The sequence below is a fragment of the Cydia splendana genome, chromosome 2 (genome assembly GCF_910591565.1).
Source record: "Cydia splendana chromosome 2, ilCydSple1.2, whole genome shotgun sequence".
Classification (NCBI taxonomy): domain Eukaryota; kingdom Metazoa; phylum Arthropoda; class Insecta; order Lepidoptera; family Tortricidae; genus Cydia; species Cydia splendana.
The window spans coordinates 26,040,497-26,065,025 of NC_085961.1; the positions used below are offsets into that span (position 1 = coordinate 26,040,497).

Here is a 24,529-nt window from a genome sequence, read left to right on the forward strand (position 1 = left end):
TCGAATAACAATTAATCCCACGTTGTAGTATTATGTAATCTTGTGTGGTATAATAAGCTTTAGTCGGGCCTGTCAGTTAGAACAAAATTTTGACAGTTCCTAACAACTGACAGGCCGATACCGTCCTGCGGATTGTTAATCAGTGGGCCCCTGAAATAAGTTTGCGCTTTACATCATTCTTAAATTTATTAATAGATAATTCGGATAAGGGAGAGAGGAGGCTTTTGCCCAGTAGTGGGACAGACCCATATGAAATGAAATGAAATGAAATATTTTTATTTCGAACAAAACAAACAAACAGAACAAAACATTTATAGCTTTCTATAATATAACTACGACGAACTGCACCAATACAAAAACTTTACTTTCAAACGTCAATACCGGATCGTTCAGAAATCGATACACTATCTATTCGAAAGTAAATATAATAAATTTAATAATGCTTTGTTGCGACCTAAAATGAAATATTCATATCGATTTACTTAGACGACTACCGATTCATAACGGTGGTGTCCGGACAACACTAAAATTAAAAAAAAAAAGACGTAGAACGTAAACGTTCGCAGTGCAGTTGTTTTCCTTTGTGATTTCGATGTGCAAGACATTTTACGTAGTGTTGCTGTAGTGAGTGACAGACGTCAAATACCGTAAATAACGTTGTTTACACTATAAAGTTATTTAACATTTTCCTTTCTACGCAGATATCTTTGTTGGTGTGTTCTACTCGATATTTTTAGGAAACTTCATATGTCGTTCAAAAATTAAAAACACAGTAGAAAATATGAATATATTATATTAACTTGCCTATTATTTTCGTATATCATGTTTACGAGAACCTTTCAATTGTAACATCTAGAATTAGATAAAGATGTAGAACGGAACGTTACTATTGCATCAGCCGCCCCGGTTCGAGGTTCTCATCTCAACGTTACGGGAAACTTCTGCCACCTGCCCTGCCCTAGCCGCAGACAGCGAGCGAGCCAGCAGCCAGTCGTCATTCCTGACACACTCGTTGTCAGAGTTGCGCGTGATTCTGGTTATCTGTTACATACGCGATTTAATCTATAAATTGTATTGTTTACACTCATATTAGTTTATGAATCAAGAAAAGAAATATCAAAAGTGACCTTTGAGAAGCTATTTCAGTTTTTTTTCCGTAAAGCGGCGTTTAGTTTCGTTGATTCTGGCTGTTACATAGTTTTATTTTATTTTCATTCCGGTCTTATTAACAGAAGTTATAAGACCTCCGCCAGTGTTTTTTCGTTGCAAATAAAGAAAGAAATCTAAAAGTAAAGAAGACGAGGTTGTAGAGAAGGTATCATGAGCTACGTGTACTCCCGTAAACCCAAGAGTTTGGCCAGCGCGTTGTATAACCATCCTATGCCCCAGTTGATGCAGGGCACTGTGTGTAGAAATATTTGTTTGCGAAAGGAGAAGTCAAAGAAGTTTAAGACCAGCATTTTTAGAAGACATATCAAGATGTAAGTACTTAGTTTAAAACTCCCGCTTTTGTTCTGCGACTTTGCCTTTTGATTTGACCTCTTCGTCTCATTTCACCCCACCCACCCCACCCCACCTCTTCCAGCCAGCAGCCACCCCACCCTCTAGTCTAGTCTAGCGTATTAAGTATTGTTTAAAGTTAGAAGTACATATAGTAGAAAAGCCGGCCGCAAATTTTCTAACCGACTTGATACCACGATGAAATGCACTATGGTTTCCCATAAAAGTGATGCTAAGTCCAAATTCGATAGTCTGCCACGGCGGAACTTGCCGAAAGTACGAAAAACAAGGCCACTTCCGGTGCGAAAAAAGGGGGCTGATTTAACCTATCTGATACCGAAATAATAGTTATGGCAGCAGTTAGAAATTTACATGTAGACACAGAAAAGCGAAGTCTGCCAGTATTTTTTTTGCCGGAAGTGCTTGGCAGACGCTCTCAAAGGTGGCCACCGGGACCCCTAATTTAACCCATCTGATACCACCATGAAACCAATTTCAGTCGGTAGGTATGAAGTGAACCCTCATGTCAGGAATATATAAGTCTGCCAAGGCTTTTCCTGCCGAAACACCTTGGCAGATGAGATTATGTGAGCAAGGTAACCATCGGCTACCCTACACTAACCCATCTGATACCACCATGAAACCAATTCCAGTCGGTAGGTATGAACCCCCATTTTAGGAATATATAAGTCTGCCAAGGTTTTTCCTGCCGAAACACCTTGGCAGACGAGATTATAAGCAAGATGACCATCGGTTACCGTACACTAACCCATCTGATACCACGATGAAACCAATTCCAGTCGGTAGGTATGAACCCTCATTTCAGGAATATATAAGTCTGCCAGGGCTTTTCCTGCCGAAACACCTTGGCAGACGAGATTATGTTAGCAAGGTGTACATCAACCCATCTGATACCACCATGAAACCAATTCCAGTCGGTAGGTATGAACCCCCATTTAAGGAATATATAAGTCTGCCTAGGCTTTTCCTGCCGAAACACCTTGGCAGACGAGATTATAAGCAAGATGACCATCGGTTATCGTACACTAACCCATCTGATACCACCATGAAACCAATTCCAGTCGGTAGGTATGAACCCTCATTTCAGGAATATATAAGTCTGCCAAGGCCTTTCCTGCCGAAACACCTTGGCAGACGAGATTATGTTAGCAAGATGTACATCAGGTCATCATCATCATCATATCAGCCAGAGAACGTCCACTGCTGGACATAGGCCTCCCCCAAAGAGTGCCACAATGACCGGTCTTGCGCCACCCGCATCCAGCGGACTCCCGCGACCTTTACCAGGTCATCAGTCCACCTTGTGGGGGGTCTACCCACGTTGCGCCTTGCGGTACGTGGTCGCCACTCGAGAACCTTTCCGCCCCAACGGGCATCGGTACATCAGGTACATGAAATTAATTCCAGTCGGTAGGTATGAAACCGCTGTACGTCCCGTAATGATGTATGGGTCCGAATGTTGGGCTACAACTAAACAGCACCTCAACAAACTACACACAACTGAAATGCGGATGCTTCGCTGGTCTGCGGGTGTCACCAGGTTAGGCAAAATCCGGAATGAGTTTGTCAGGGGAAGCTTTCAGGTGCTGCCTATCACAGAAAAAGTTAAAGAAAACCGCCTCCGCTGGTATGGGCATATCCAAAGACGGCCAGAGGACCATATAGTAAGGCCAAGATTTGCCAACGACGAAACGAGGACGTGGAAGGCCACCCGCCACTTGGCTTACGACGGTCGAGAAAGACCTAAAACAATTAGGATTGGACGCCAGCACAGCTCAAGACCGAGCACAGTGGAAGAGAAGGATAAGGAGGGCATTGACTTGGCAGACTGGACTTGTCAAACAAGGTATCAGATGGGTAAATGTAGGGTAACTGATGTACACCTTGCTAACATAATCTCGTCTGCCAAGGTGTTTCGGCAGGAAAAGCCTTGGCAGACTTATATATTCCTGAAATGAGGATGCATACCTACAGACTGGAATTGGTTTCATGGTGGTATCAGATGGGTTGATGTAGGGTAACTGATGTACACCTTGCTAACATAATCTCGTCTGCCAAGGTGTTTCGGCAGGAAAAGCCCTGGCAGGCTTATATATTCCTGAAATGAGGGTTCATACCTACCGACTGGAATTGGTTTCATCGTGGTATCAGATGGGTTAGTGTACGGTAACCGATGGTCATCTTGCTTATAATCTCGTCTGCCAAGGTGTTTCGGCAGGAAAAACCTTGGCAGACTTATATATTCCTAAAATGGGGGTTCATACCTACCAACTGGAATTGGTTTCATGGTGGTATAAGATGGGTTAGTGTACGGTAACCGATGGTTACCTTGCTCACATAATCTCGTCTGCCAAAGTGTTTCGGCAGGAAAAGCCTTATATATTATATATAGACTTATATATTCCTGACATGAGGGTTCATACCTACCGACTGGAATTGGTTTCATGGTGGTATCAGATGGGTTAAATTAGGGGTCCCTGTGGCCAGTGGCCACCTTTGAGAGCGTCTGCCAAGCACTTCCGGCAAAAAAAATACTGGCAGACTTCGCTTTTCTGTGTCTACATGTAAATTTCTAACTGCTGCCATAACTATTATTTCGGTATCAGATGGGTTAAACAGCCCCCTTTTTTCGCACCGGAAGTGGCCTTCTTTTTCGTACTTTCGGCAAGTTCCGCCGTGGCAGACTATCGAATTCGGACTTAGCATCACTTTTATGGGAAACCATTGTGCATTTCATCGTGGTATCAAGTCGGTTAGAAAATTTGCGGCCGGCTCTTCTACTAATAGTTGCATTCAGAGTTCGATCGTTCATTCATTTCATGCATCTTACGTTCACGATACTTATAACTACTAACTTCACTTCAAAAGCTCTTGGAAAACTTTTGACAAACAGTATTTTGATTATTGCCATTATTGGATGCTCGTTACAGTTTATATTTTACTGTGGATTTTTACGGCAACGGCACGTTTTACCGTCACACGAGGGTCACGACTCTCACGACCTCACGACACGATAAATGGGTGAAGCCCTGAAGCCGAAAGCCGAGGGTGATGGGTGGGTTCGGTTTAGACGTTGATGTCGTTGAAAAAAATGTTGGTGGCCTTCCTTTTTTAGACATATAAACAACGAAACACTTATTATTCAGCCGGCGGCGGCCGAAATGTGCGGCAGTTTTTTCCGCAACCGAATCATCGGCCAAAACATGATTTTTATGCCGATACCTGCCTGCCGAAGTTGATGTGGCCACTGGCTAAGGCCTTTCTCTTTCCTCCCCCTGGGAGGGCCATATATTGATACATTTTGTTACAAATTTTATTCTTTAGGGCTGCCACCCCCTGCTGGCGACGCCCTTGGATGCAATAGCCCCTTAAGGGGCTACCCGAGGTTTTCATTTTCATCGATTTTTGGCAAGTTTTGAATCGTATCTCCTACTTTTGCACAACAGATAGAATTATAAGACAAACGGCTATCGGTTCTTCAATCCTTTGTCTACCGGATTTTGAAAGAAATTAATACTTATTTTAATATAATTTTTAAAAATATTGTCTAAATAATCTTTAATAGAAAAAAACCGACATCTCAAAATAGTTTGAAATGCCATATAAATTATTGGCTGGTATTTAACTGATCACCAGTTATAGTAATCCACTTCGTTACCTTTTTCTGGTAGCATATTTCGTTTCTGTAAGGGTCGCAGTTCTAACCTAACCTAACCTTAGGTACTCACTTTTCTAGTAGCATTTCGTTTCTCTAAGGGTCGCAATTCTATCCTAACCTAACCCACAAAATCGAAATCGCCAAACTATGCGTCGTTGAAGAGTTCTGTTCTGATCATCATCAGCAGTTCCACTTCATCTAATGCGACAGTTTTTAATGAAAATGCTTAATTTTCTGATGAAAATACAAAAATCTCTATACGCATGCCTTTAAGGTTTGAGGAGTTCCCTCGATTCCTCATGGATCCCATCATCCGAACTCGAGCTTGACAAAAATGTGGCTTAAAAACTTAACTTGCTTAACAAACATAACGAAGAGGACAAATCGCCAAACGTGAACTATGCGTCGTTGAAGAGTTCCGTTCTGATCATCATCGGCAGTTCCACTTCATCAAATGTCACTTTTTTTTATGTATATGCTTGATTTGTTGATAAAAACACAAAAATCACTATATGTATGCCTTTAAGATTTGAGGAGTTCCCACGATTCCTCATGGATCCCATCATCAGAACTGGGTCTGGGGTACAATAAAAAAAAGAATTTTCAAAATCGGTCCAGTAATGACGGAGATATGGAGTAACGAATATTTAAAAAAAAACAACCGAATTGATAACCTAGGACCTTTTAGATTTGGAAGTCGGTTAAAAAACACTTACGTATTTCGTATCTCGATTACTTACTGTGAAAGATCTTACATATACGAAATCTATATGTACATATATTTAGGCTCGTCTTTGACGTCTCTAAAAACTTGTCTAGGGTTTTAATTTTAATTAACACAAAAGTGCCAAATATCTCGAAGACAATGAACATTGAAGTAAATATAGGATACCTACTATATTGCCTAAAGCCGTTGCAAGCTGGTCGGTATGGTAACTCTTATAATGGCTCCTCTACACGATGGGCCAACGTCGGCCAATCCAAGGGACGCATTTATGCGTTAGAGGGAGCAAGTGATATTGCTATCTCATTCTACCGCATAGCTGCGTCCCTTGGATTGGCCGACGTTGGCGCATCGTGTAGAGCAGTGGTGGGCAAACTTTCTTCATGGGGGGCCAGAAAGTTTAGGAAATTTAAGTAGAGGGCCAGAATTGTAGCCAATTTTTTTTTTCATTTGTGATAATCGTGAGCCAATGCCATATAGCCCATATACTAATTATTTCATAGGACGGGCGGCGGGCCGGATAAAATCCATTCGCGGGCCGCAGATAACCCGCGGGCCGTACTTTGCCCACCACTGGTGTAGAGGAGCCCTAAAACATACTCTGTGCTACTTCATAACTACACTCTGCTTTTATTCCAATAGCTGGTGTATCGTCTTAACAGATTCATTAGCGTAAGTGTTAATACGCCGTCAGACATTGACCGGCATTGACCCTAAACGTATGACACTCAAAGGTGTGACTGTGTGTAAAAAATTGCGTCGGCCTATTATCGGCCTTCGGCTAATTTTATTAGCCCAGATCCAGATCTTCAACAAGTTCAACATTTCCGCACAACTAATGTCTTCCATGGGTTTCAATCCACCTCATTACATACGCCTACCGTATGCCGTTTTTCTTATTGGCAGGCAAAAACATTAAAACAACCCGAGTCTAGTGAATCCGCATATTTATCCTTTGTGATGGGAAATGTGAAATTGGTGAAACAATTCGCAACAAAGTTTTGGAGAATACGATTCACGATGTTAGACTTTGGTTTTTGATTTTCCAAGATCTACATACCTATGTTGCTCTTCATAAATTTAACTTGTGGGTACCCTACTTCTGCCGCCCACACATTTCTAGTTATCCTTTTGTAGCCAAAACAAGTAGTCATTAATTTTATTATTCTCACTATCATGCCTACTTTAAAGCTGCCCGTATTGATTAAGACTTATCGTCGACGACGATCTCAACTTTGATAAAATCGCATGCTCTACCGAATCCAGTCGACTTATTCATTACTAGCTGTGCCCGCGGCTCCGCCCGCGTGGAATTCGGTCTGTCAGTAAGCGGCTAATTTCTAATCCTAATTTCTCTCCCTCTCCCCTGGAGGCGGCACTTGAAGTAGGTAAAGTTGACAGATGGATATGCTAGAGGACTGTAGTCCAGATAAAATATTTTACAATTAGGTACCACTAAATAAAACTACACTCCAAAGTCAATAGTTTTTTCGCCCTTATTCAAATTTTACACGTGATTTAAACGACAGAGTAGGTAGTAGGTGTATATCGGACGATACAGTAAGCCTTAAGGTATACGCGCGCCAGCGAAAGCGAAGCGGCCTGCCTGTGGCTAGACCGCCACTCACCGTGGTCTTCTCCAGACTCCTGAGGAAGACACGTGCCCCTTGTAACCTCAATGCGTTGCGAGACTTTCGGGAATGATTAGATTGTTTTCGGGAATGCATGGTAATGCGTATAAAATGCGAGTCCCAAATCATTTGACTCCGCAAACGACCAGTGCCGGATTAAGATATTTTGATGCCCTAAGCATTTCTAGACCATGGTGCCCCCTCTCCCTAGGGTCATCAAGATTACATTGAATTTTTTTGGTAAATTGAGTGACGTTCATTGCCGCATTACAGCTGAGAATGGAAATTAATCACATCATTTTATCACGACAATTGACAGTGCCGCAGCAGTAACGTTGCAACAGAGTATCCAATGCTGCTGCAGTCGCCACCCGAATGTCACCTTTATCACATCTTAGAATGTGATTGAAAATGCGAGCGAAGCGAGCGCGAAAATTTTTCGATATAAAAACGGAATTTTATAGACAGTTGTACATTTTTACTTTTAGTATGAAAATCAGTCACATAATTTTATCACGAAAATTGACAGTGCCTCAGCAATAACGTTGCAACAGAGTAATACTGCTGCAGTCGCCATAGCTTAGAAAGTGATTGAAAACGCGAGCGAAGCGAGCGCGAAATTTTTTCGATATAAAAACGCAATTTGATAGACAGAGTTGTAAATTTTTACTTTTAGTATCGAAATCAGTCACATCATTATATCACGAAAATTGACAGTGCTACAGCAGTAATGTTGCAACAGAGTAATGCTTCTGCAGTCGCCATATCTTAGAAAGTGATCGAAAACGCGAGCGAAGCGAGCGCGAAAATTTTTCGATATAAAAACGCAATTTGATAGACAGTTGTACATTTTTACTTTTAGTATGGAAATCAGTCACATCATTATATCACGAAAATTGACAGTGCTGCAGCAGCAACGTTGCAACAGAGTAATGCTGCTGCAGTCGCCATATCTTAGAAAGTTATTGAAACGCGAGCGAAGCGAGCGAGAACATTTTTCGATATAAAAACGCAATTTGATAGACAGTTGTACATTTTTACTTTTAGTATGGAAATCAGTCACATCATTTTATCACGAAAATTGACAGTGCTGCAGCAGTAACGTTGCAACAGAGTAATGCTGCTGCAGTCGCTATATATTAGAAAGTTATTAAAAAAAGTGAGCGAAGCGAGCGCGAAAATTTTTCGATATAAAAACGCAATTTGATAGACAGTTGTACATTTTTACTTTTAGTATGGAAATCAGTCACATCATTATATCACGAAAATTGACGGTGCTACAGCAGTAACGTTGCAACAGAGTAATGCTGCTGCAGTCGCCATATCTTAGAAAGTGATCGAAAACGCGAGCGGAGCGAGCGCGAAATTTTTTCGGTATAAATAGGCAATTTGATAGAGAGTTGTAAATTTTTACTTTTAGTATGGAAATCAGTCACATCATTCTATCACGAAAATTGACAGTGCTGCAGCAGCAACGTTGCAACAGAGTAATGCTGCTGCAGTCGCCATATCTTAGAAAGTTATTGAAACGCGAGCGAAGCGAGCGCGAACATTTTTCGATATAAAAACGCAATTTGATAGACAGTTGTACATTTTTACTTTTAGTATGGAAATCAGTCACATCATTTTATCACGAAAATTGACAGTACTGCAGCAGTAACGTTGCAACAGAGTAATGCTGCTGCAGTCGCTATATATTAGAAAGTTATTGAAAAAGTGAGCGAAGCGAGCGCGAACATTTTTCGATATAAAAACGCAATTTGATAGACAGTTGTACATTTTTACTTGTAGTATGGAAATCAGTCACATCATTTTATCACGAAAATTGACAGTGCTACAGCAGTAACGTTGCAATACAGTAATGCTGCTGCAGTCGCCATATCTTAGAAAGTAATAGAAAACGCGAGCGAAGCGAGCGCGAAAATTTTTCGATATAAAAACCCAATTTGATAGACAGTTAGACAGTTGTACATGTTTACTTTTAGTATGGAAGTCAGTCACATCATTTTATCACGAAAATTGACAGTGCTGCAGCAGCAACGTTGCAACAGAGTAGTGCTGCTGCAGTCGCCATATCTTAGAAAGTTATTAAAACGCGAGCGAAGCGAGCGTGAACATTTTTCGATGTATTATTAATTTATTAAATCAACATAATTATTCAATTATTTTTGTTGATATCCGTGTCTTCTAAACTTAGAGTTAATTTGGCAAAATCTTTCCTCGGTGGCTTATTCATGTCACAACGTATTAAATTCAGCTCCATCTGTTAGTTTACCAGGGTACTCAATAGTGGTAGCACATATTTGAAAAAAGTTTGCCCCTCCTTCCTAAGTAGCGCCATAACTGCCATAAGATTCAGGGGCAAACTTAAGTCAATCGAGTGTTGTGGCTACCCCCCCCTTTTAGGGGTTGAATTTTTATAGCCTATAACCTGGCCGGGGATTTTCTCGACAGATTAGTAAAGTTTTCATCAAAATCCGTTCAGCCGTTTTCACGTGATGCGCGTTCAAATAAACAGACAAACAGATAAACAGACAAACAGACAAAAATTCTAAAAACTTTTGGAACGTGTTCTGTTATCGATTCTAAGTATCCCCAGCCAACTTTTTTTCAAATATCTTCCATGTACAGACTTTCGACCGTCTTCAGCTTTATTATATGTATAGATATGCAAAATTAATTCTTTAAATGGCACATAACATAACGTAGAAGAAAAGCTACATATTTTAAGTCCCCGATAACATTACACTCAACAGAATCAGGGTGACCACTATTTACTATAACCAAAATTCCCTGACTTTTCCCGGTTTTCCAGGCGTTTTTCCCTGATCATAATCTTAAATGTAATAAATATAAAATATATAATTGGAATACATTTTTGAGTTTTTGCAGAATTATCTGCTGGCAAATTACAATTTATAAATACAATGAAATAATACAAGAACGGAAATAATAAGAAGTAGTATCTGAATAGCTCAGTTGGTAAGAGCGAAGGCATATTAGTTAGACGGAAGTCGTGGGTTCACATCCTACTTCAGGTGACGTTTTTGTACTGTTTCATTGTATGTATAAATTGTAATTTGCTATCAGACAATTCTTACAGTTACCCAATAATTCATTATTTTTTGACCATTTTGTTAAAAGCTATACCTACAGGAAAAACTAATTGAAACAGTAGGTACCTCTGACTACTGAATTTATTGGATATTAAATGTATAATATAATATAATCCAGCGAGAAATACTAAAGGGAACACTTTATACGGGCCTTAATCGTATTAGTAAGTATTATGGTACAAAAACGACGAATTGAGAAACCTCATTTTTTGAAATCGGTTAAAAACCTTGGGTATAACTGAAAGAAACAAAACTACCTAGTCATCAGACTCATCAGTTATCATGTTTATTATATATTTGAAAAAATAATAACAAGATCTATTGCAACTTGGTAATCTGTTTTTCCAATAACGCAGCTTCTTTGACAGCTCATTCGAGAATTTTTTGCCGTTTTGCTTCTAGTTCTCTAACCATTTCCGCAGTTTTTCTTTTTTCTGCTCTGATTTTCGCGTCTCAACTTAAATTTTCCTTCTTTATGTGTAGCTCCTCCGTGTACAAGGAGTGAGCAACTGAGCATTACTAGCCGCGTGGATCAAACCGAGCCAAACATCATCCAGTCGGTGACCATCCTTAATGGAAAATTGTTTAATTGATTTTTCAAATTCAGGTGATTTACAAATATCATTGCAGACACTTTTGGCGTTATCTGCTTCATATCCTGATAGCCGGTTATTTTTGACAAATATGTCCAACACTTTATCAAGCCTCTCTCGTCGGAATTCTGCATTGACTGCGATTGCGGGATCGTAATATTCCCTTAGTCAAAGCATACGAAATTAGTGGCGCGATCAACAACGCTAAAGTTCTCGAGCCAACGTACGTACTGCACAAAATTTTAATGGGAATGTACTCGAGCCTGAAAACCTTGTACAGTCTTCACGTCGCGCGGGGCTATAGCAGAATAGGTAGTATAGAGAACGTAAAAACGCTACGACCTTCCATCCCGAGGCTTTCAGTGATTTTTTAAACGCATTGTTGAGATTATTAAGTCCACAACTCCAGAATCCAACGCAGAATTGAATGACTAAATGAAGAATGAAAATTTTTATTTCAGGCAACTAGTGGCCCATACATTGAATATATTTTAGAATTGGGTCACCTGCTTTGCCCTCACTTTTGAGTTTGGACTTTAGGTCTTGCAAAAAAACTTTATTTACATTAGGGCCATCCATCGAAACCTGCAATATTTTTTTTGTATCAATGACATCAGACATGGCAAGAAAAGCCTCCAACAAATCAGCAGCAGTTGCGTGCCCCAGAAAAGCTGAGCCGTAATATCTACTTTGGACTTGGTTTCTCTCATTGTCCCAATAACGGAAAAAGATGTCCATCTGCTCTTTCTGAGCAACTTTATTAAGGGATTCGTCAAAGCCAATGGTAACGACATCACAAGCAGAACATTCTTCTTTTAATTGTCGAAAAAAATATAGCGTCCGTATACTCGTTAAATATACAACAGTTTAATATTAGTGTGATGCTGATGTGATAGCGTGATTGCATTTACCTACTATAGTAGATATTTATAATGTTTGGACATGGTAATTTTTTTTATTATTATGTACTTATATTATGTACAGTCGACGTCAAAGAAATGTAAAGATACCTTTGACGTCAACTGTACATACAGAGACAATTTTCATTCCCTGACCTCCATTAAATTTCCCTGACAATTCCCTGACTTTTCCATGACTAGCGAAATTCCCTGACTTTTCCCGGTTTTCCCGGTTTTCCAGAAAGTGGCCACCCTGAGAATTACAAACGGGTACCTTTATATATTGAAATCCTGAGTGACGTTGGCAGACATTGATATAGAATAAGAACTGGATACCCAATCAGCCGCCAAAAATGGCCCCGCAAAAGTAACGTTAAAACAGATCACGCGTTACTTTTTCGTTTAGTCTTGTATGGACCGCTCAAATGTGAAGTTGTCAACAATGTCGTAAAATGGTCGTAAAAATATGCAAAAATAACAATGATAAAACAAGGAAAAAGCATGGAATGTCTTTCTTTCGGTTAGTTCTTTGGATAGCATTACATATTTTATGTAATCTGGTGGTAATTTCATGGTTTTGAATAAATTATTTTGTTAGTACCAAAGAAGGGACGTGAAGGAACAAAAATCTAATGAGTCGATGTGAGGTCAATACTTTTTTATTTTTATATGGAATTCGTAAGATAAATAAATAAAAATAAAACTAAAAATCATTTATTTCAGGTTCCAGGACCCATATTACATTTACAAAAAAATAAAATAATAATAATAATATAAGAATAAGATATAATATTATGTTTAAATTCGAGATTTCCAAGAAAACCTATGCGACGTGCAGAGGACTGCTATTATAGCAAGAGATAGGGGTGATGCAGTTTTAAACAAGGCAAAACGGCACTTGTGTGTTCGGCCCATTTCCCTGTTTCCGACATAGGGGCTATTCATAAATTACGTCATTTCAAAATTAGGGGGGGGGGGCGGGGGTCTGCACATCGAATGATGCTAGCATGACGTAGGAGGAAACAGGGTCATTCGAAGCATGATTTTTGGATGATTTTAGGGCGGGGGGGGGGTCAAAAATAGATGACGTAATTTATGAATAGCCCCATATACACGACCAATAAGGGCTTACATCGACTAACTGTAAATGCTAAAACTGTCTGAACACAGTGACAACCACAGGATTTTTTTGATAAAGACCATAACCAATCAGTACCAGTAGCGACCTAAATGTCCCCGTGCACTATATGCAAAGAACGAAAGTGCGAAGAGTATTATGTAGATCTAAAATATACAGTTATTTAATAAGTTGAATTTATTTCAAGGAAAATAGTATTTAAACACGTATACTACTTATTAAAAATAAATTTGTTTTATGATAACTTACACGGGTTGTTACAATGAATTAATTTTATTTGAACTTCCGATCAAATTAAATTTGTTTCATTTATTACTTTGGTTTTTCTGTACAGTAATACCTATTAAAATGAACCAAAGGGCCTCCATTCGTTCATTATTCTCGTTTGACGTAAATACAATGGTGACGTTACGTTTAGTGCCATCGGACTTAAAGTTTTAACAGTGTTGGTACTAATGTTTATAAATTTGACACTTAATGCTTACGACAGTAAGTTCTTTTCCGAACAAAACATTTATCTTGACTCAAAATTTACGTAAGCGTTTTTATCATCAATGCAAATTTGGCGCTTGTGTCATTCTGACCCACGTTTTGTTGACGTTTTTGTTCCGCTCTGTGTGTCTATTTCTAATATTAAGTCAGTGTTGGCAGAGCTCTCGAGTACATAACGTGTCGTAGTTATTGCCTAGTCATCATGATGCCGTGCTACAGCGTGTTGCACTTCACAGACAGGTACGGGGCCCCAATGGGTGGCTTCCACCGTATCGTGTAGGATGTACGATGTACATATACTACACTAGATTAGATACACGACACTAATATCTCTCACCAGGTGCGACGGTCGAGTATATTTTTCCGGTTTCAGCTAGCTTCTAGCTAGTTAACTTCTAGGACGTGTGAATCTTCGTGAAAATCTTTGTCCACCGGCTTCCCAATAAATATGAATTTGTAGAGTTGCAGGCTCTGACTAAATTAAGATAATTTACATTGACATGAAAATATAGGGCCAATTTCACTAAATCAGATTGAGAGATTGTGGGATTAATAGTCAAGGTAAAGGTAGTTTTACTGCTAGATAATAGATAGATAATAGTGGCATTAGGGGTCATCCATTAATTACGTCACACGAATTTCTAGGTTTGTTACCCCTCCCCCCCTCCTTGTCACACTTGGTCACATTTGGCAAACCCCTCCCCCCTGGTGTGACGTCACATTTCTTCAACGAAATCGGCAAATATTTATTTAATATTTTATCAAAATATTTTTGACAAAAGAAATATTAGTAATTTTATAACCCAAAACTGATTAAGAAATAAAATTAAACGAATAAAAACGATTATCGTTTCTAAACCTTGTTATTTAAATAATAATTAGCGTATAAAATAATTTAAATACATTTTCGGTTACTGATGAAGTTAAAGTGACGTCACAAAGTTTATGACTCCCCCCTCCCCCTTGTCACAACATGTCACATTTTCTTGACCCCCTCCCACCCCCTAAACGTGTGATGTAATTAATGGATGACCCCTTATAGTGCTAAGGACCAATGGCAAAACAACTACGGAGAGAGACAGAGAGAGACAAATTTTATAATACATCTTGTAATCGGCGTACTAGGGTTGAACAACCTTCGTTGATGTCATACTATGTTTAGTTCGGGCAAGATATTGAGCTGTGAATCATTCTAGAAAAACAACTGACCTTGCATTGCTTCTAGGCAAAGTACAGCCAATTTATATGTTCATTGTATGAATTGTACTCGTATTTTTGATAGTGTTCCTAATTTTGGAGCCTATCCTCCATCTCTCCACCACTTGGAACTTAGTGAAGTGGTCATTACTGTGAAAGATAATTTAAGTTTTGTTAAATAGAAACAGTACCTTACCTACTATGCACGGTTTTATGTTGAGACACTTATATTTTCATGAATACAGCAGGTATATTGTTGTGTAGTACAAATTTGGGAAGTGTTATGGTTATGGTCCCCCTAGCCCGCGCCGCATATGCGCAATTGAAACCCGTATGTACTTCCACAGTCATCACTCGCCGCACCAAGCTTAAGGGTTTCACCTGTATGGATGCGAGACATACATATCATACATATGGCCCGTCAAACAAGACATAACCAGTAGACTCCAGGGTGTTTGTAAACAAGTGTTTGTGCCGAATCGTAGGAGTCTACTCGTCTACTGGCCACGGACCAATATTAAATTATGGGAATTGATCGGACAAAACGCTTTAGCTAAGGAGATACTTCTGCGGAAATGGCGCTGGATAGGACATGTTTTACGAAGGTCAAACAAACACCTATCCAAGCAAGGCTGACTAGGAAAATTCCCGGAAAAAGGGGGTAAGGTCGCCCATAACTTGAAAAGTACGAAAAATCGGCTAACATACATGGGGTATATTCTGATAGCCCACGACGTGAGGAATCTAAAAAATGATAAGTACGAAAAATCGGCTAACATACATGGGGTATATTCTGATATAGCCCACGACGCGATTAATCTAAAAAAAAACTTTTGGACAAGCAAATCAGTGGCCTTTGGCCTTAAGGCGTAGGGCCTTTGGCCAGAGTGGCCGTGGGACACAAAACAGGCTTCACAAAACAGCATAAAAACATATTTTAACCGAATCTAAAAAATAATAATTTGTAAGAGTTATGGAAATAAAGAGGCTATAATAATAATAACGTCTTGCTGCTGGGCACAGGCCTCCTCTCATGCGCGAGAGGGCAAAGTACTTAGGTTAAAAAAAAAACATCCAGTCTTAAACTTCATGTGGTGATTCATCCCCGGCATTAAGCTAATAAAAATACCTATGTATCAACATGTTTTTCATCTGTTTTTACGAAGTGGCAACCAGACAAAGACCACAAGACAGACCGTGGTGAATGTTGAGACTATTTACCTAGGTACTGGTTATTTTTGGCTTGTTATTGTGCACAGCTACGGCGCTCATCCTCTTCTCGGAATTGCAATAAGGAAAATAACATCAATTACATGCATTACATCAGAGCAATGAGATTTTTTCGTAGGAGGTTATTATTCAGCAGTGCTGCAGTGCATTTTGTGTAACACGGACAAAAACAAGAATCATGTTGACAAGTTGTGTTGAAACTCGCTATAAAAATAATATTTATTCCTAGTAAATTTACTTTGTCAAAGAACTTAGCCTTTGCTGTTGTCGGTTAGTAGCAGTTACCTAATTAGTAAGTAATTTTACTTAAGTATTTAAAATTCTGACCAGCCAGGCCACGATGAGGAGTCGTAATTACCCTACAAACGGACAATTATGTTTTTGCTCGCTCCAAACATTGAGGAAAATGAATCATCCTGCACTCTGCAGATGTTATATTTCCGACCAAAGCAATCATTTCTCTTGCACAGCAGTTAGTTAAACACCCATGGGCAATGGTGAAAAACAGGATCCAACATGCATAGCTTCGCACCCACACACACTATGATACGAGTCGATATGCTACGTTACTGTCTACGGTCTCGTGACTGTAACCCCATCTCATTGGCTCTCGCAGTTGACGTCATTACCGGCGGCCAATAGCGGAGCGGCAAATTTATTTTTAGAATGAAATTGTAAATGGTGGGGATAGAGGAAAACTGTATCTGCGACGAGCACGTTGTTATTGCACAACATTTTCGGAGTCCTAACGGAGCGCACGTACTGCTCTCCGCATTTGTGCTATTACCGATTTCGTATTCACTCGGTTCAATCGCCTTTGCTAGCTAACGCTAATAAGACAGACGCGTTAAGGTTTTCAATTAATTTAATTATTTGTGAAAAGAAAAGTTCTACGAGCTCTACTCGACTGGAGGCGTTACATTATTTGTTCGTAACGAGGTGAGTTTAATTATTTCAATATTGTTTTCCCAAAATGCGTCGATTCAACTTAGAATTTGGTGGTACAATTTTATATAATTTATACTCTGGAAAGGAAAAGAGCCATATACTATAAGTACGTAGTACGTAAGCTTGAGTCCCTTCCGCAGCTTGCGTCGACGTACCGCGAACAAGTTCCAACCTGTCCGTGTCGTCCCCTCGTTTTGAAACGCTCACCGTCTCGTCTTGCGTCTATTTGGAACCGAATTGGCACATTCTACTCTACGCCAGCTTTCAAACTTTCCATTCTAGAAATTTCGACTCTGTATCTGTACCTTCCAAGTTGATTATTTTTCGATTCTTAAGTTATTGATTCGATTACTTTATTAATAATTTGACATCGTAAATTGGTTTTAAGTAGGTAGATAAGAATAAGTACCTAATACTTACCTATTATTATACTTATTTGTTCACAATTGCGTTCTTGGAACTTTGACATTTCAGTGCTGGGAGTCCGGGGCGAGGGGTTGTAATCTGTTGGTTGTTTTGAGTTATCATGAGTTTTATAATAGGTATTTACTTATGTATTGATGAATAGGCCTAACATAACAAAAGAAAATCCTAATAAGATACCTAGTGAATAAGATTTTTTCTATATTGACATATAATTACATTTGATTTTAGGGCTTTAGATTTAGAACTAGGTACCTATTCAAGATAGGCGGTACCGGTACCTAGGATGTAGCTTTAGAAATTACCAGTAGGTACCTTTTCAAACCTAGGTAGGTAGTGAAGTTGGAAACTACATCTTTAAGTTTTGCACCGAATTCTATCATTAAACAATAAAATTGCCGTGAGAAATGTATATAGGTACATAAGGAACCTCTACTCTCGAATCCCCCACCACGGCCACCACGCACCTTGCGTGCGTGAGTGAGTGGGCGGACGAAGACGGGAAACCCCCGACGCAGCAATTATTGAAATTCCAATCGTTTTCCTTGTAAAGGCGGTTCTTGTAACCCACTTACTAAATCTGCATGTTGTTCCTTATTCAATAACTTTGCAAACCACGAGAAAAATGTCGTAAATAGGTATGAACGATTTACTCGCACATGTACTTAGACTCTACATACGTACCTGTTAACTTTGAAATACTTAATACAATATGGTCTATTGGGATGTTAAGGGGATTGTTTTAATTTAAAGTAATGATGATATAGGTAAGTAGATTATTACCTACTATGGCTTTATCGCCTTATTTTTACCTTGACCTAACATTGGTGTTTTACTTATTGTGACGTAGGCAAGACTACACCTTAAGATATAGTTAGAACGGCTTGGTAATATACCTAACCCATTTCGTAATTAACAAGTCAATAGGGTTACAATACAACTAATTAATTTGAGAGCTTATTAAAACACCCCCGACCTACCGGATTCAATTTATCGAAATCTATTAATTCTTATATTATGCCGCCATTTTGTTTGTGTGTTCAATGATATTTAGGTATTAACGTGTTTTTTTTTCGTTGTTGCAGGCCTACTGTCGTGACAGTCACTTGGTTGGGAGCCTAAAGGGTTACAATTTCAACTAGAGCTCAAGAAGAGTTCGAAGAAGTAAGTAATCGCGTTCGCGCAACCTCCATAACCCTTTCTGTTACAGAACCCATCAGCCCTTGCGTCTCGGGGTCAACACCAGAAGCTATTTTAGCTGAAAATTCAAATGTAGATTGAACTTTTTTGAACGTAAAAGTCATTAACTAAAGATTCCATTCAAAATTAATTAACTAAAGGACTCCTGATAAAAAATAGCAAATTAAACATGTTATCCATGGTATAATAATATACTCCGCCTGGTACTCTATTCCGAGATTCGCGTATGACCTAACTGACACGGGGCTACGTCATCATGCTGTTTACAGGTTCTCAAACTTTAAAATGTGGGAGAATTTTAACCAACGGTGAAAATTATTTTAACGGCATTAATTTTAAGTTATTCATGTAGAAACATAGTAAAATAAAACAAATCTAAGGTATTAAATTAAACTGTATTTATCTATACAAGACAAACGTTTGAAAAACGAATTCACAGTTACACATTAATTACCAAGCTTACGACGTGAAAAGTTTGGAAAACACTGCGACTGCTGACACTGAGCGAGAAGGAAATAACAATTAACACGCGTTCGACAAGGATGACGGTCAGGGCATGAAGTTATCTAGATCCGAATTGTCAAATGTGACAGCGCTATCCTGTGTTGCCAGTAATGTAAACAGAATTACCCGAACGACTGAAATTTCTTTCGTGAATCGGAAGATATTGCTAACGAATAATTAAAACTGACGTGTTATTGTAAAATTTAAGATAAAATACATATAAATGAAAATTATAAAATTATAAAGAAATATTTTAACTTATTAACCATAGGTATAATGTACCCATGTAACATGTTATGTTGAAATAAAGTGGCAATGTTATTGTGACGTAGGCCCGTGTCACTCTGGGAATAGAAGACCATGTTTTATTAGACCATGATGTTATCAAAATCTTTGCATTTAAATTGTAGTTAAGTACCTACAATAAATTTGCCTCGTATGACTTTCTGCGTAAAAGACGTGTTTAGTCACTTCGAGGCAAAATCACGTGCACTACTTAAACTGAAGTTGAATGTTTCTTTTGTGCAAAATAATTATCTAACTAAATTTTTCGAACCTTTTTTAGCAATGGGCGTAGAGATTAATTCTAAATTCTAATCATATCATTCCTCATCATCATCCATGTCCTGGCACTTAAATATTCCAGTCTACTGGTACCATCGCGCAACGTCTGACGTTACACGAATACACTATAAACGAATACCGTAAACAGTTACAATTCAAATGTTAACTACATATTTGAACAAAAAATAAATATAGGTAGTCATAAACATCACATAAATAACACGTTCACGCAAACACACACACATACATTGAGCTTTCTCACTCAATTATCTACACTCCTGTGACGCTAAACATGAGCACAAAACATTTAATACAATGTCTAGTACAGGTTCATGACGCAAATTAAACAGTTAACAAGTTCAATAATGCTTCTACACTACATTATTGCGTAATGATCTATTAATGAAAAACAAATAATGGATTAACATTTAAAAACCATTAAAATTCCTATCTTTATTACTTATTTAATTATTGTTAAGATAACGTAGGTACCTTTTCGCCCTAGTTCTAAGAAATATTACGTCTTGATACATAATTTTATAGAATATAGTTCCCGTACGTTTATTTCTAATTACGATTCCCTAGCTAAGTCTAGTTAAGTTAATCTAACAACAGGGTCTGAAAGTCAGGCCCGGTTATACACCGGGTCTCGCTTGTAGAAGCAGTCTCCCTTTTAGTATAAAGACAGTAATTTAGTCACGTCTAAGTCTAGTTCTATATTTAACACAGGGGCGGATATAGTCAGGCCCGGTTGCAAGCCGGGCCTCGCTTATAGCAGTTTCCGGGACCAATTACACTCATATTTTACTTGCAGGAAATTCTCTCTAGGTACCTACGCTACATCACAAAACAAAAATCAAAAAATATATTTCCATTCAAATTAAACTAGAGTTTAATCTTCCGTTCATGTTAAACATATATATCGTTAAATATAATATATAATTATATTTATGCGTTATCCAACATATAAAAAGCTACACGTATATGTAAAGCATTTACCCATTATGACGTCGTGGCAAAGCCAAGGTCTCTTGTGACGTTACGTAATGCCTCGATTCTGCCAGTCACGGTGACTGAGCACATCATTATTATCATAAATGTCGTATGGGGGACAGAATGTTCATCGAGAGACCTTTGCTCTTTATCCTCTATGTCCTAATTATCATATACATGTATATGTCCGACTTCTTATTGCATCTTCTACCCCGATACATACTTATTTGATTTCGAGCTTTTGAATATCTCCTTGAAACACATCCATTATTTATTTTTCATTTACAATGTCTTACATATATGTAAATAAAAATCAAGCTTATTCATGTATCTTTCCATCAGCCCCCTCCCTCCTCTTCCACCTGGCTTCATACGGATGTGCACATTATGTTACGTCGTATCATTTTTGTTTGTAGTTCTATTCAAAATGGTTGGTCAAAAGATCATCTGTGCGAGTGGCACCGACAATCTCGGATATCAAAACAACAATTTATACACCAAAAGATATGGTTTTTTCGCAAACGAGTCACAGGACTCAAAGTATTTTGAAAGTGGTAGACATAGATCGCATAAAGAAAGAGAATCAGGAGAACGGCCTGAACGGAGTAATCGCCGACGGACCAACCGCAACGCCCCAGCCTCACTGCAGCTTCGCCGAGGTGAGTACTCACGTGAGTACCTAAAATAATCAATTATTATGTATTATAAGATTACTTTTAGCTCCGCTCACTTCCAGGATTTTTGCTAACATGGTTAAACTGAATTTTCAGGAGTATCTGAAACCGGAGCCAGTGTTCGAGAGCAATATGTATCACGACACGGACTACGAGTTCTTCCAAGAACTGGCTGGGTGGTGCTCCGATCCCGCCAAGGAAGAACAAGTACAAACCATTGGTAAGATATTTTACATCACGTCGTGATTACGTATTTCTTACTAAAGTATCGAACACTAGTAATACAATCGTACCTACGTCACATGAAGTACTGTAAAGAGACATTTTAAAGCATTATATAGTGGCTAAAACTACCCTGAAAATAATCTGTTAGTAAAATCCGCATCAGTCTGTTGGCCAGGTATTCAAATTTATCACAAAATTAACGAGTATAACATACTAGCGATGCTTGATATGATGACGGAAAGAATGGGTGGTGCCTAATCTGATCTACTTTCTAACAGCATTTTTTTTCCACAGATTCAGCAAAACAAATTGAAGACAGGGCATTCAACACTGACACACTACACACACCACTGTCCCCCGGTTGGGACAGCTTCGACGCCAACGTCGCCGCACAGGCGAGCTTCTACACCACGACGCCCAACGACCCGCTGTCGCCGGCCGAGGGCGTCGATGCGATGTTCGCCCTTCCGGAGACCGAGCAGTTCGTCGACATCGCCAGCCTGCCCGTGGTCATCGACCAGCAGGAGCCGTGGGCCGGCTGGGACACGTACACTAAACCCCTTACACACGATACGCCCTTCATCGATGACGACTCCCAGGACCTGAAGTACATGGCGTCGGTGACGCCGAGCGAGGTGGAGCGCTGCGACGACGTGATCACAGAGTACATCGTGGCTCCACGGAAACACGCGGGCCTGTCGCTGGACGTGGCGGCGCGGCCCGCGCTGGCCAGCCACGTCATCAGCACGCCCGAGGTGCTGTCCTTCGTCGAGCAACTAGAGCAGGAGAAACACCCCCTCGCTGTCTTGGTAAGTATCTCACTACTGTTCTTCAGGAGGAGGAGGAGGCTACTCATTGCATTGGGACTTTACCTATAGTAATTAGGTACCTATTAGAAGCGTCGTTTTCACCTATCAGTCATCAAATCAATCTGTTCTTGCCAGTTACTTAAATTTAAATTAATTTTATTAATTATTTAAATTTCTTTGTCCACAGAAATCTCGGCAGCAAACTCTGGCACAGGAGACTTTCTTGTCTCCGCTGGCAGCGGCGCCGGCTCCGCTGGACTACCAGCCCATCACACCCAAGAGTGAACCTCAGCCCGACTCCGAGGAGGAGGCTGCCGCCAGGGTGTCCCGGCGGCGCCGCCGCAGCGAGGACAGCGACGAGGAGTATTCACCACATCAGGAGCGCACCACCCCCAGAAAATACAAGAGGAGAAAGCCCAACATACCTATAAAGGACATGATCTTGGCGCTCGAGGGCTCGCAGCAGCTCACGAGGGCCCGCAGAGGACGCCCTCCCAAGCGGAGAGACAGCGCCGTCTCCAACGCGTGTAGCGAGAACTCCTCTATGTCCACGCAGGACATGAAGTACAGGGAACTGAGGGACAAAAACAACGAGGCGTCCAAGCGTTCCAGGATGCACAGGAAACTGAAGGAACTCCAGATGGAGCAGGAGGCCGACGAACTCGAGGAGAAGAACAAGAAGCTCCGAGTCCAGGCCGGCATCCTGGAGGAGATGGCCAAGAGGCTGAAGGATGCTCTGCTCACGTCGATCATGCAGAAATAATCGGGCCCCGCTCGACCTGATCGCGTCTCTAGTGCCTTGCACTCTAAACATACGCTAGTCTGCCACGCTCACAGCACGGGTGACGCCTCTTGGCCAGTACAACTAATATATTAACGAGTAATTATTAGTGCGATGTACCTCGTGTGAAAATGGATGGGACTGGTGCCATGCACATAGCATGTGTCTTTAATATGTTATGTTCGCAATCATTGGATTGTATAAAAACATGGAAATGAAAAAAAAAAACTAGATTTGACTCTTAGACTTAAGATTTAATTACTTTAGAGCTTACATTTATCTTATGTCGACAATGTCTCGTATACTGATAATTTTATCTTCCTAGAATTAAATGAAAAGAAAAATATAATATATCTTGAATAAGTTGAAAATGTCGTGTAATTAGGTCTCTATAGAGTTGTAAATTGTCGACATTGAATACTAATCGTAAAATCTTAATATTGAATTGCTTACTTCTGTAAAATATTGCATGGTAATGTGATGGTTTTAAGTTGTTTTTTTTCTATATGTTATCAATGAAAGTAAATATTATGATTGTGAATTGAAACATGACTTTTAAATATTATACCTCTACGTAATCCCAGTTCGATGAATCTGCGGATATCGTAGGAATGATTACGAACGTATACCGGACCGACATTATTTATGTCTCAAATAGCATAAAATAAACAAACCAAATTAAGTTTCTCAATAACTTGCAATAAGACTTCAATTTCAAGGAGGAACCTGAACCGACTAAAGAACATCTTGTAATACCATGGTTGCAATAAACCATTATGATTATGAACCACTGTGCTATTATAGGATAGGCGAACATCCGAAGTATCCTGGAAATATAAAGTCCGTCGCAGACGGTGCGATAAAATATCAGCAGATCTTTTAGAGTTCGCTAAGCACCACACATACATATTACATATTGCTCTATCTAGCACCTACATTGTGAGAGAAATGAAATATACCGAGCATTATATATCGCAAGGCATCCAGTTGCCTTGCTATAAGATATCGTAAGATACCAAAATATGTGTGGACTGTCAAAGGAAGTACGTAAAAGATATCGGCAGATGCGTATGGGGTTGAATCAGGAAATCCCATCTACTAAAAGGTTGAGTTCTCTTGTTATACTCTCTCATCTCATCTTGCTTGTTGGTTGAGACAGGGGTGCGAAACTCCTGACTTCGGTCAAACTCGGCTCCGCTCGGCTCAGCA

The 24,529-nt window shown here is 39.6% G+C and overlaps 1 protein-coding gene across 3 annotated transcripts; it reads left to right on the forward strand.

Moving 5' to 3' along the window:
• Positions 1-1,178: 1,178 nt before the first annotated feature.
• LOC134806004 (uncharacterized) lies at positions 1,179-23,867 on the forward strand. Of its 3 annotated transcripts, none has more exons than XM_063779195.1 (6): positions 1,179-1,481; positions 18,656-18,734; positions 21,248-21,502; positions 21,602-21,725; positions 22,025-22,539; positions 22,727-23,867. In XM_063779195.1, exons 3-6 carry the CDS (start codon positions 21,338-21,340, stop codon positions 23,300-23,302), a joined length of 1,380 nt encoding a protein of 459 aa, XP_063635265.1. In that variant the 5' UTR covers positions 1,179-1,481; positions 18,656-18,734; positions 21,248-21,337; the 3' UTR covers positions 23,303-23,867. The 3 variants fall into 3 exon arrangements, with proteins under 3 accessions (XP_063635265.1, XP_063635264.1, XP_063635266.1); XM_063779194.1 differs by lacking the exon at positions 1,179-1,481 and adding an exon at positions 16,931-17,138; XM_063779196.1 differs by lacking the exon at positions 1,179-1,481 and adding an exon at positions 16,932-17,138 and having other exon boundaries at positions 21,248-21,490.
• The last annotated feature ends 662 nt before the right edge of the window (positions 23,868-24,529 follow it).

Bases quoted from the DNA above. Each gene is read 5' to 3' on its own strand.
- LOC134806004 (XM_063779195.1), top strand. From the start codon at position 21,338: ATGGTTTTTTCGCAAACGAGTCACAGGACTCAAAGTATTTTGAAAGTG. The intron at 21,503-21,601 runs GTGAGTACCTAA...CTGAATTTTCAG, and splicing joins TCGCCGAGGTGAGTACTCAC to GAGTATCTGAAACCGGAGCC. The intron at 21,726-22,024 runs GTAAGATATTTT...TTTTTTCCACAG, and splicing joins AGAACAAGTACAAACCATTG to ATTCAGCAAAACAAATTGAA.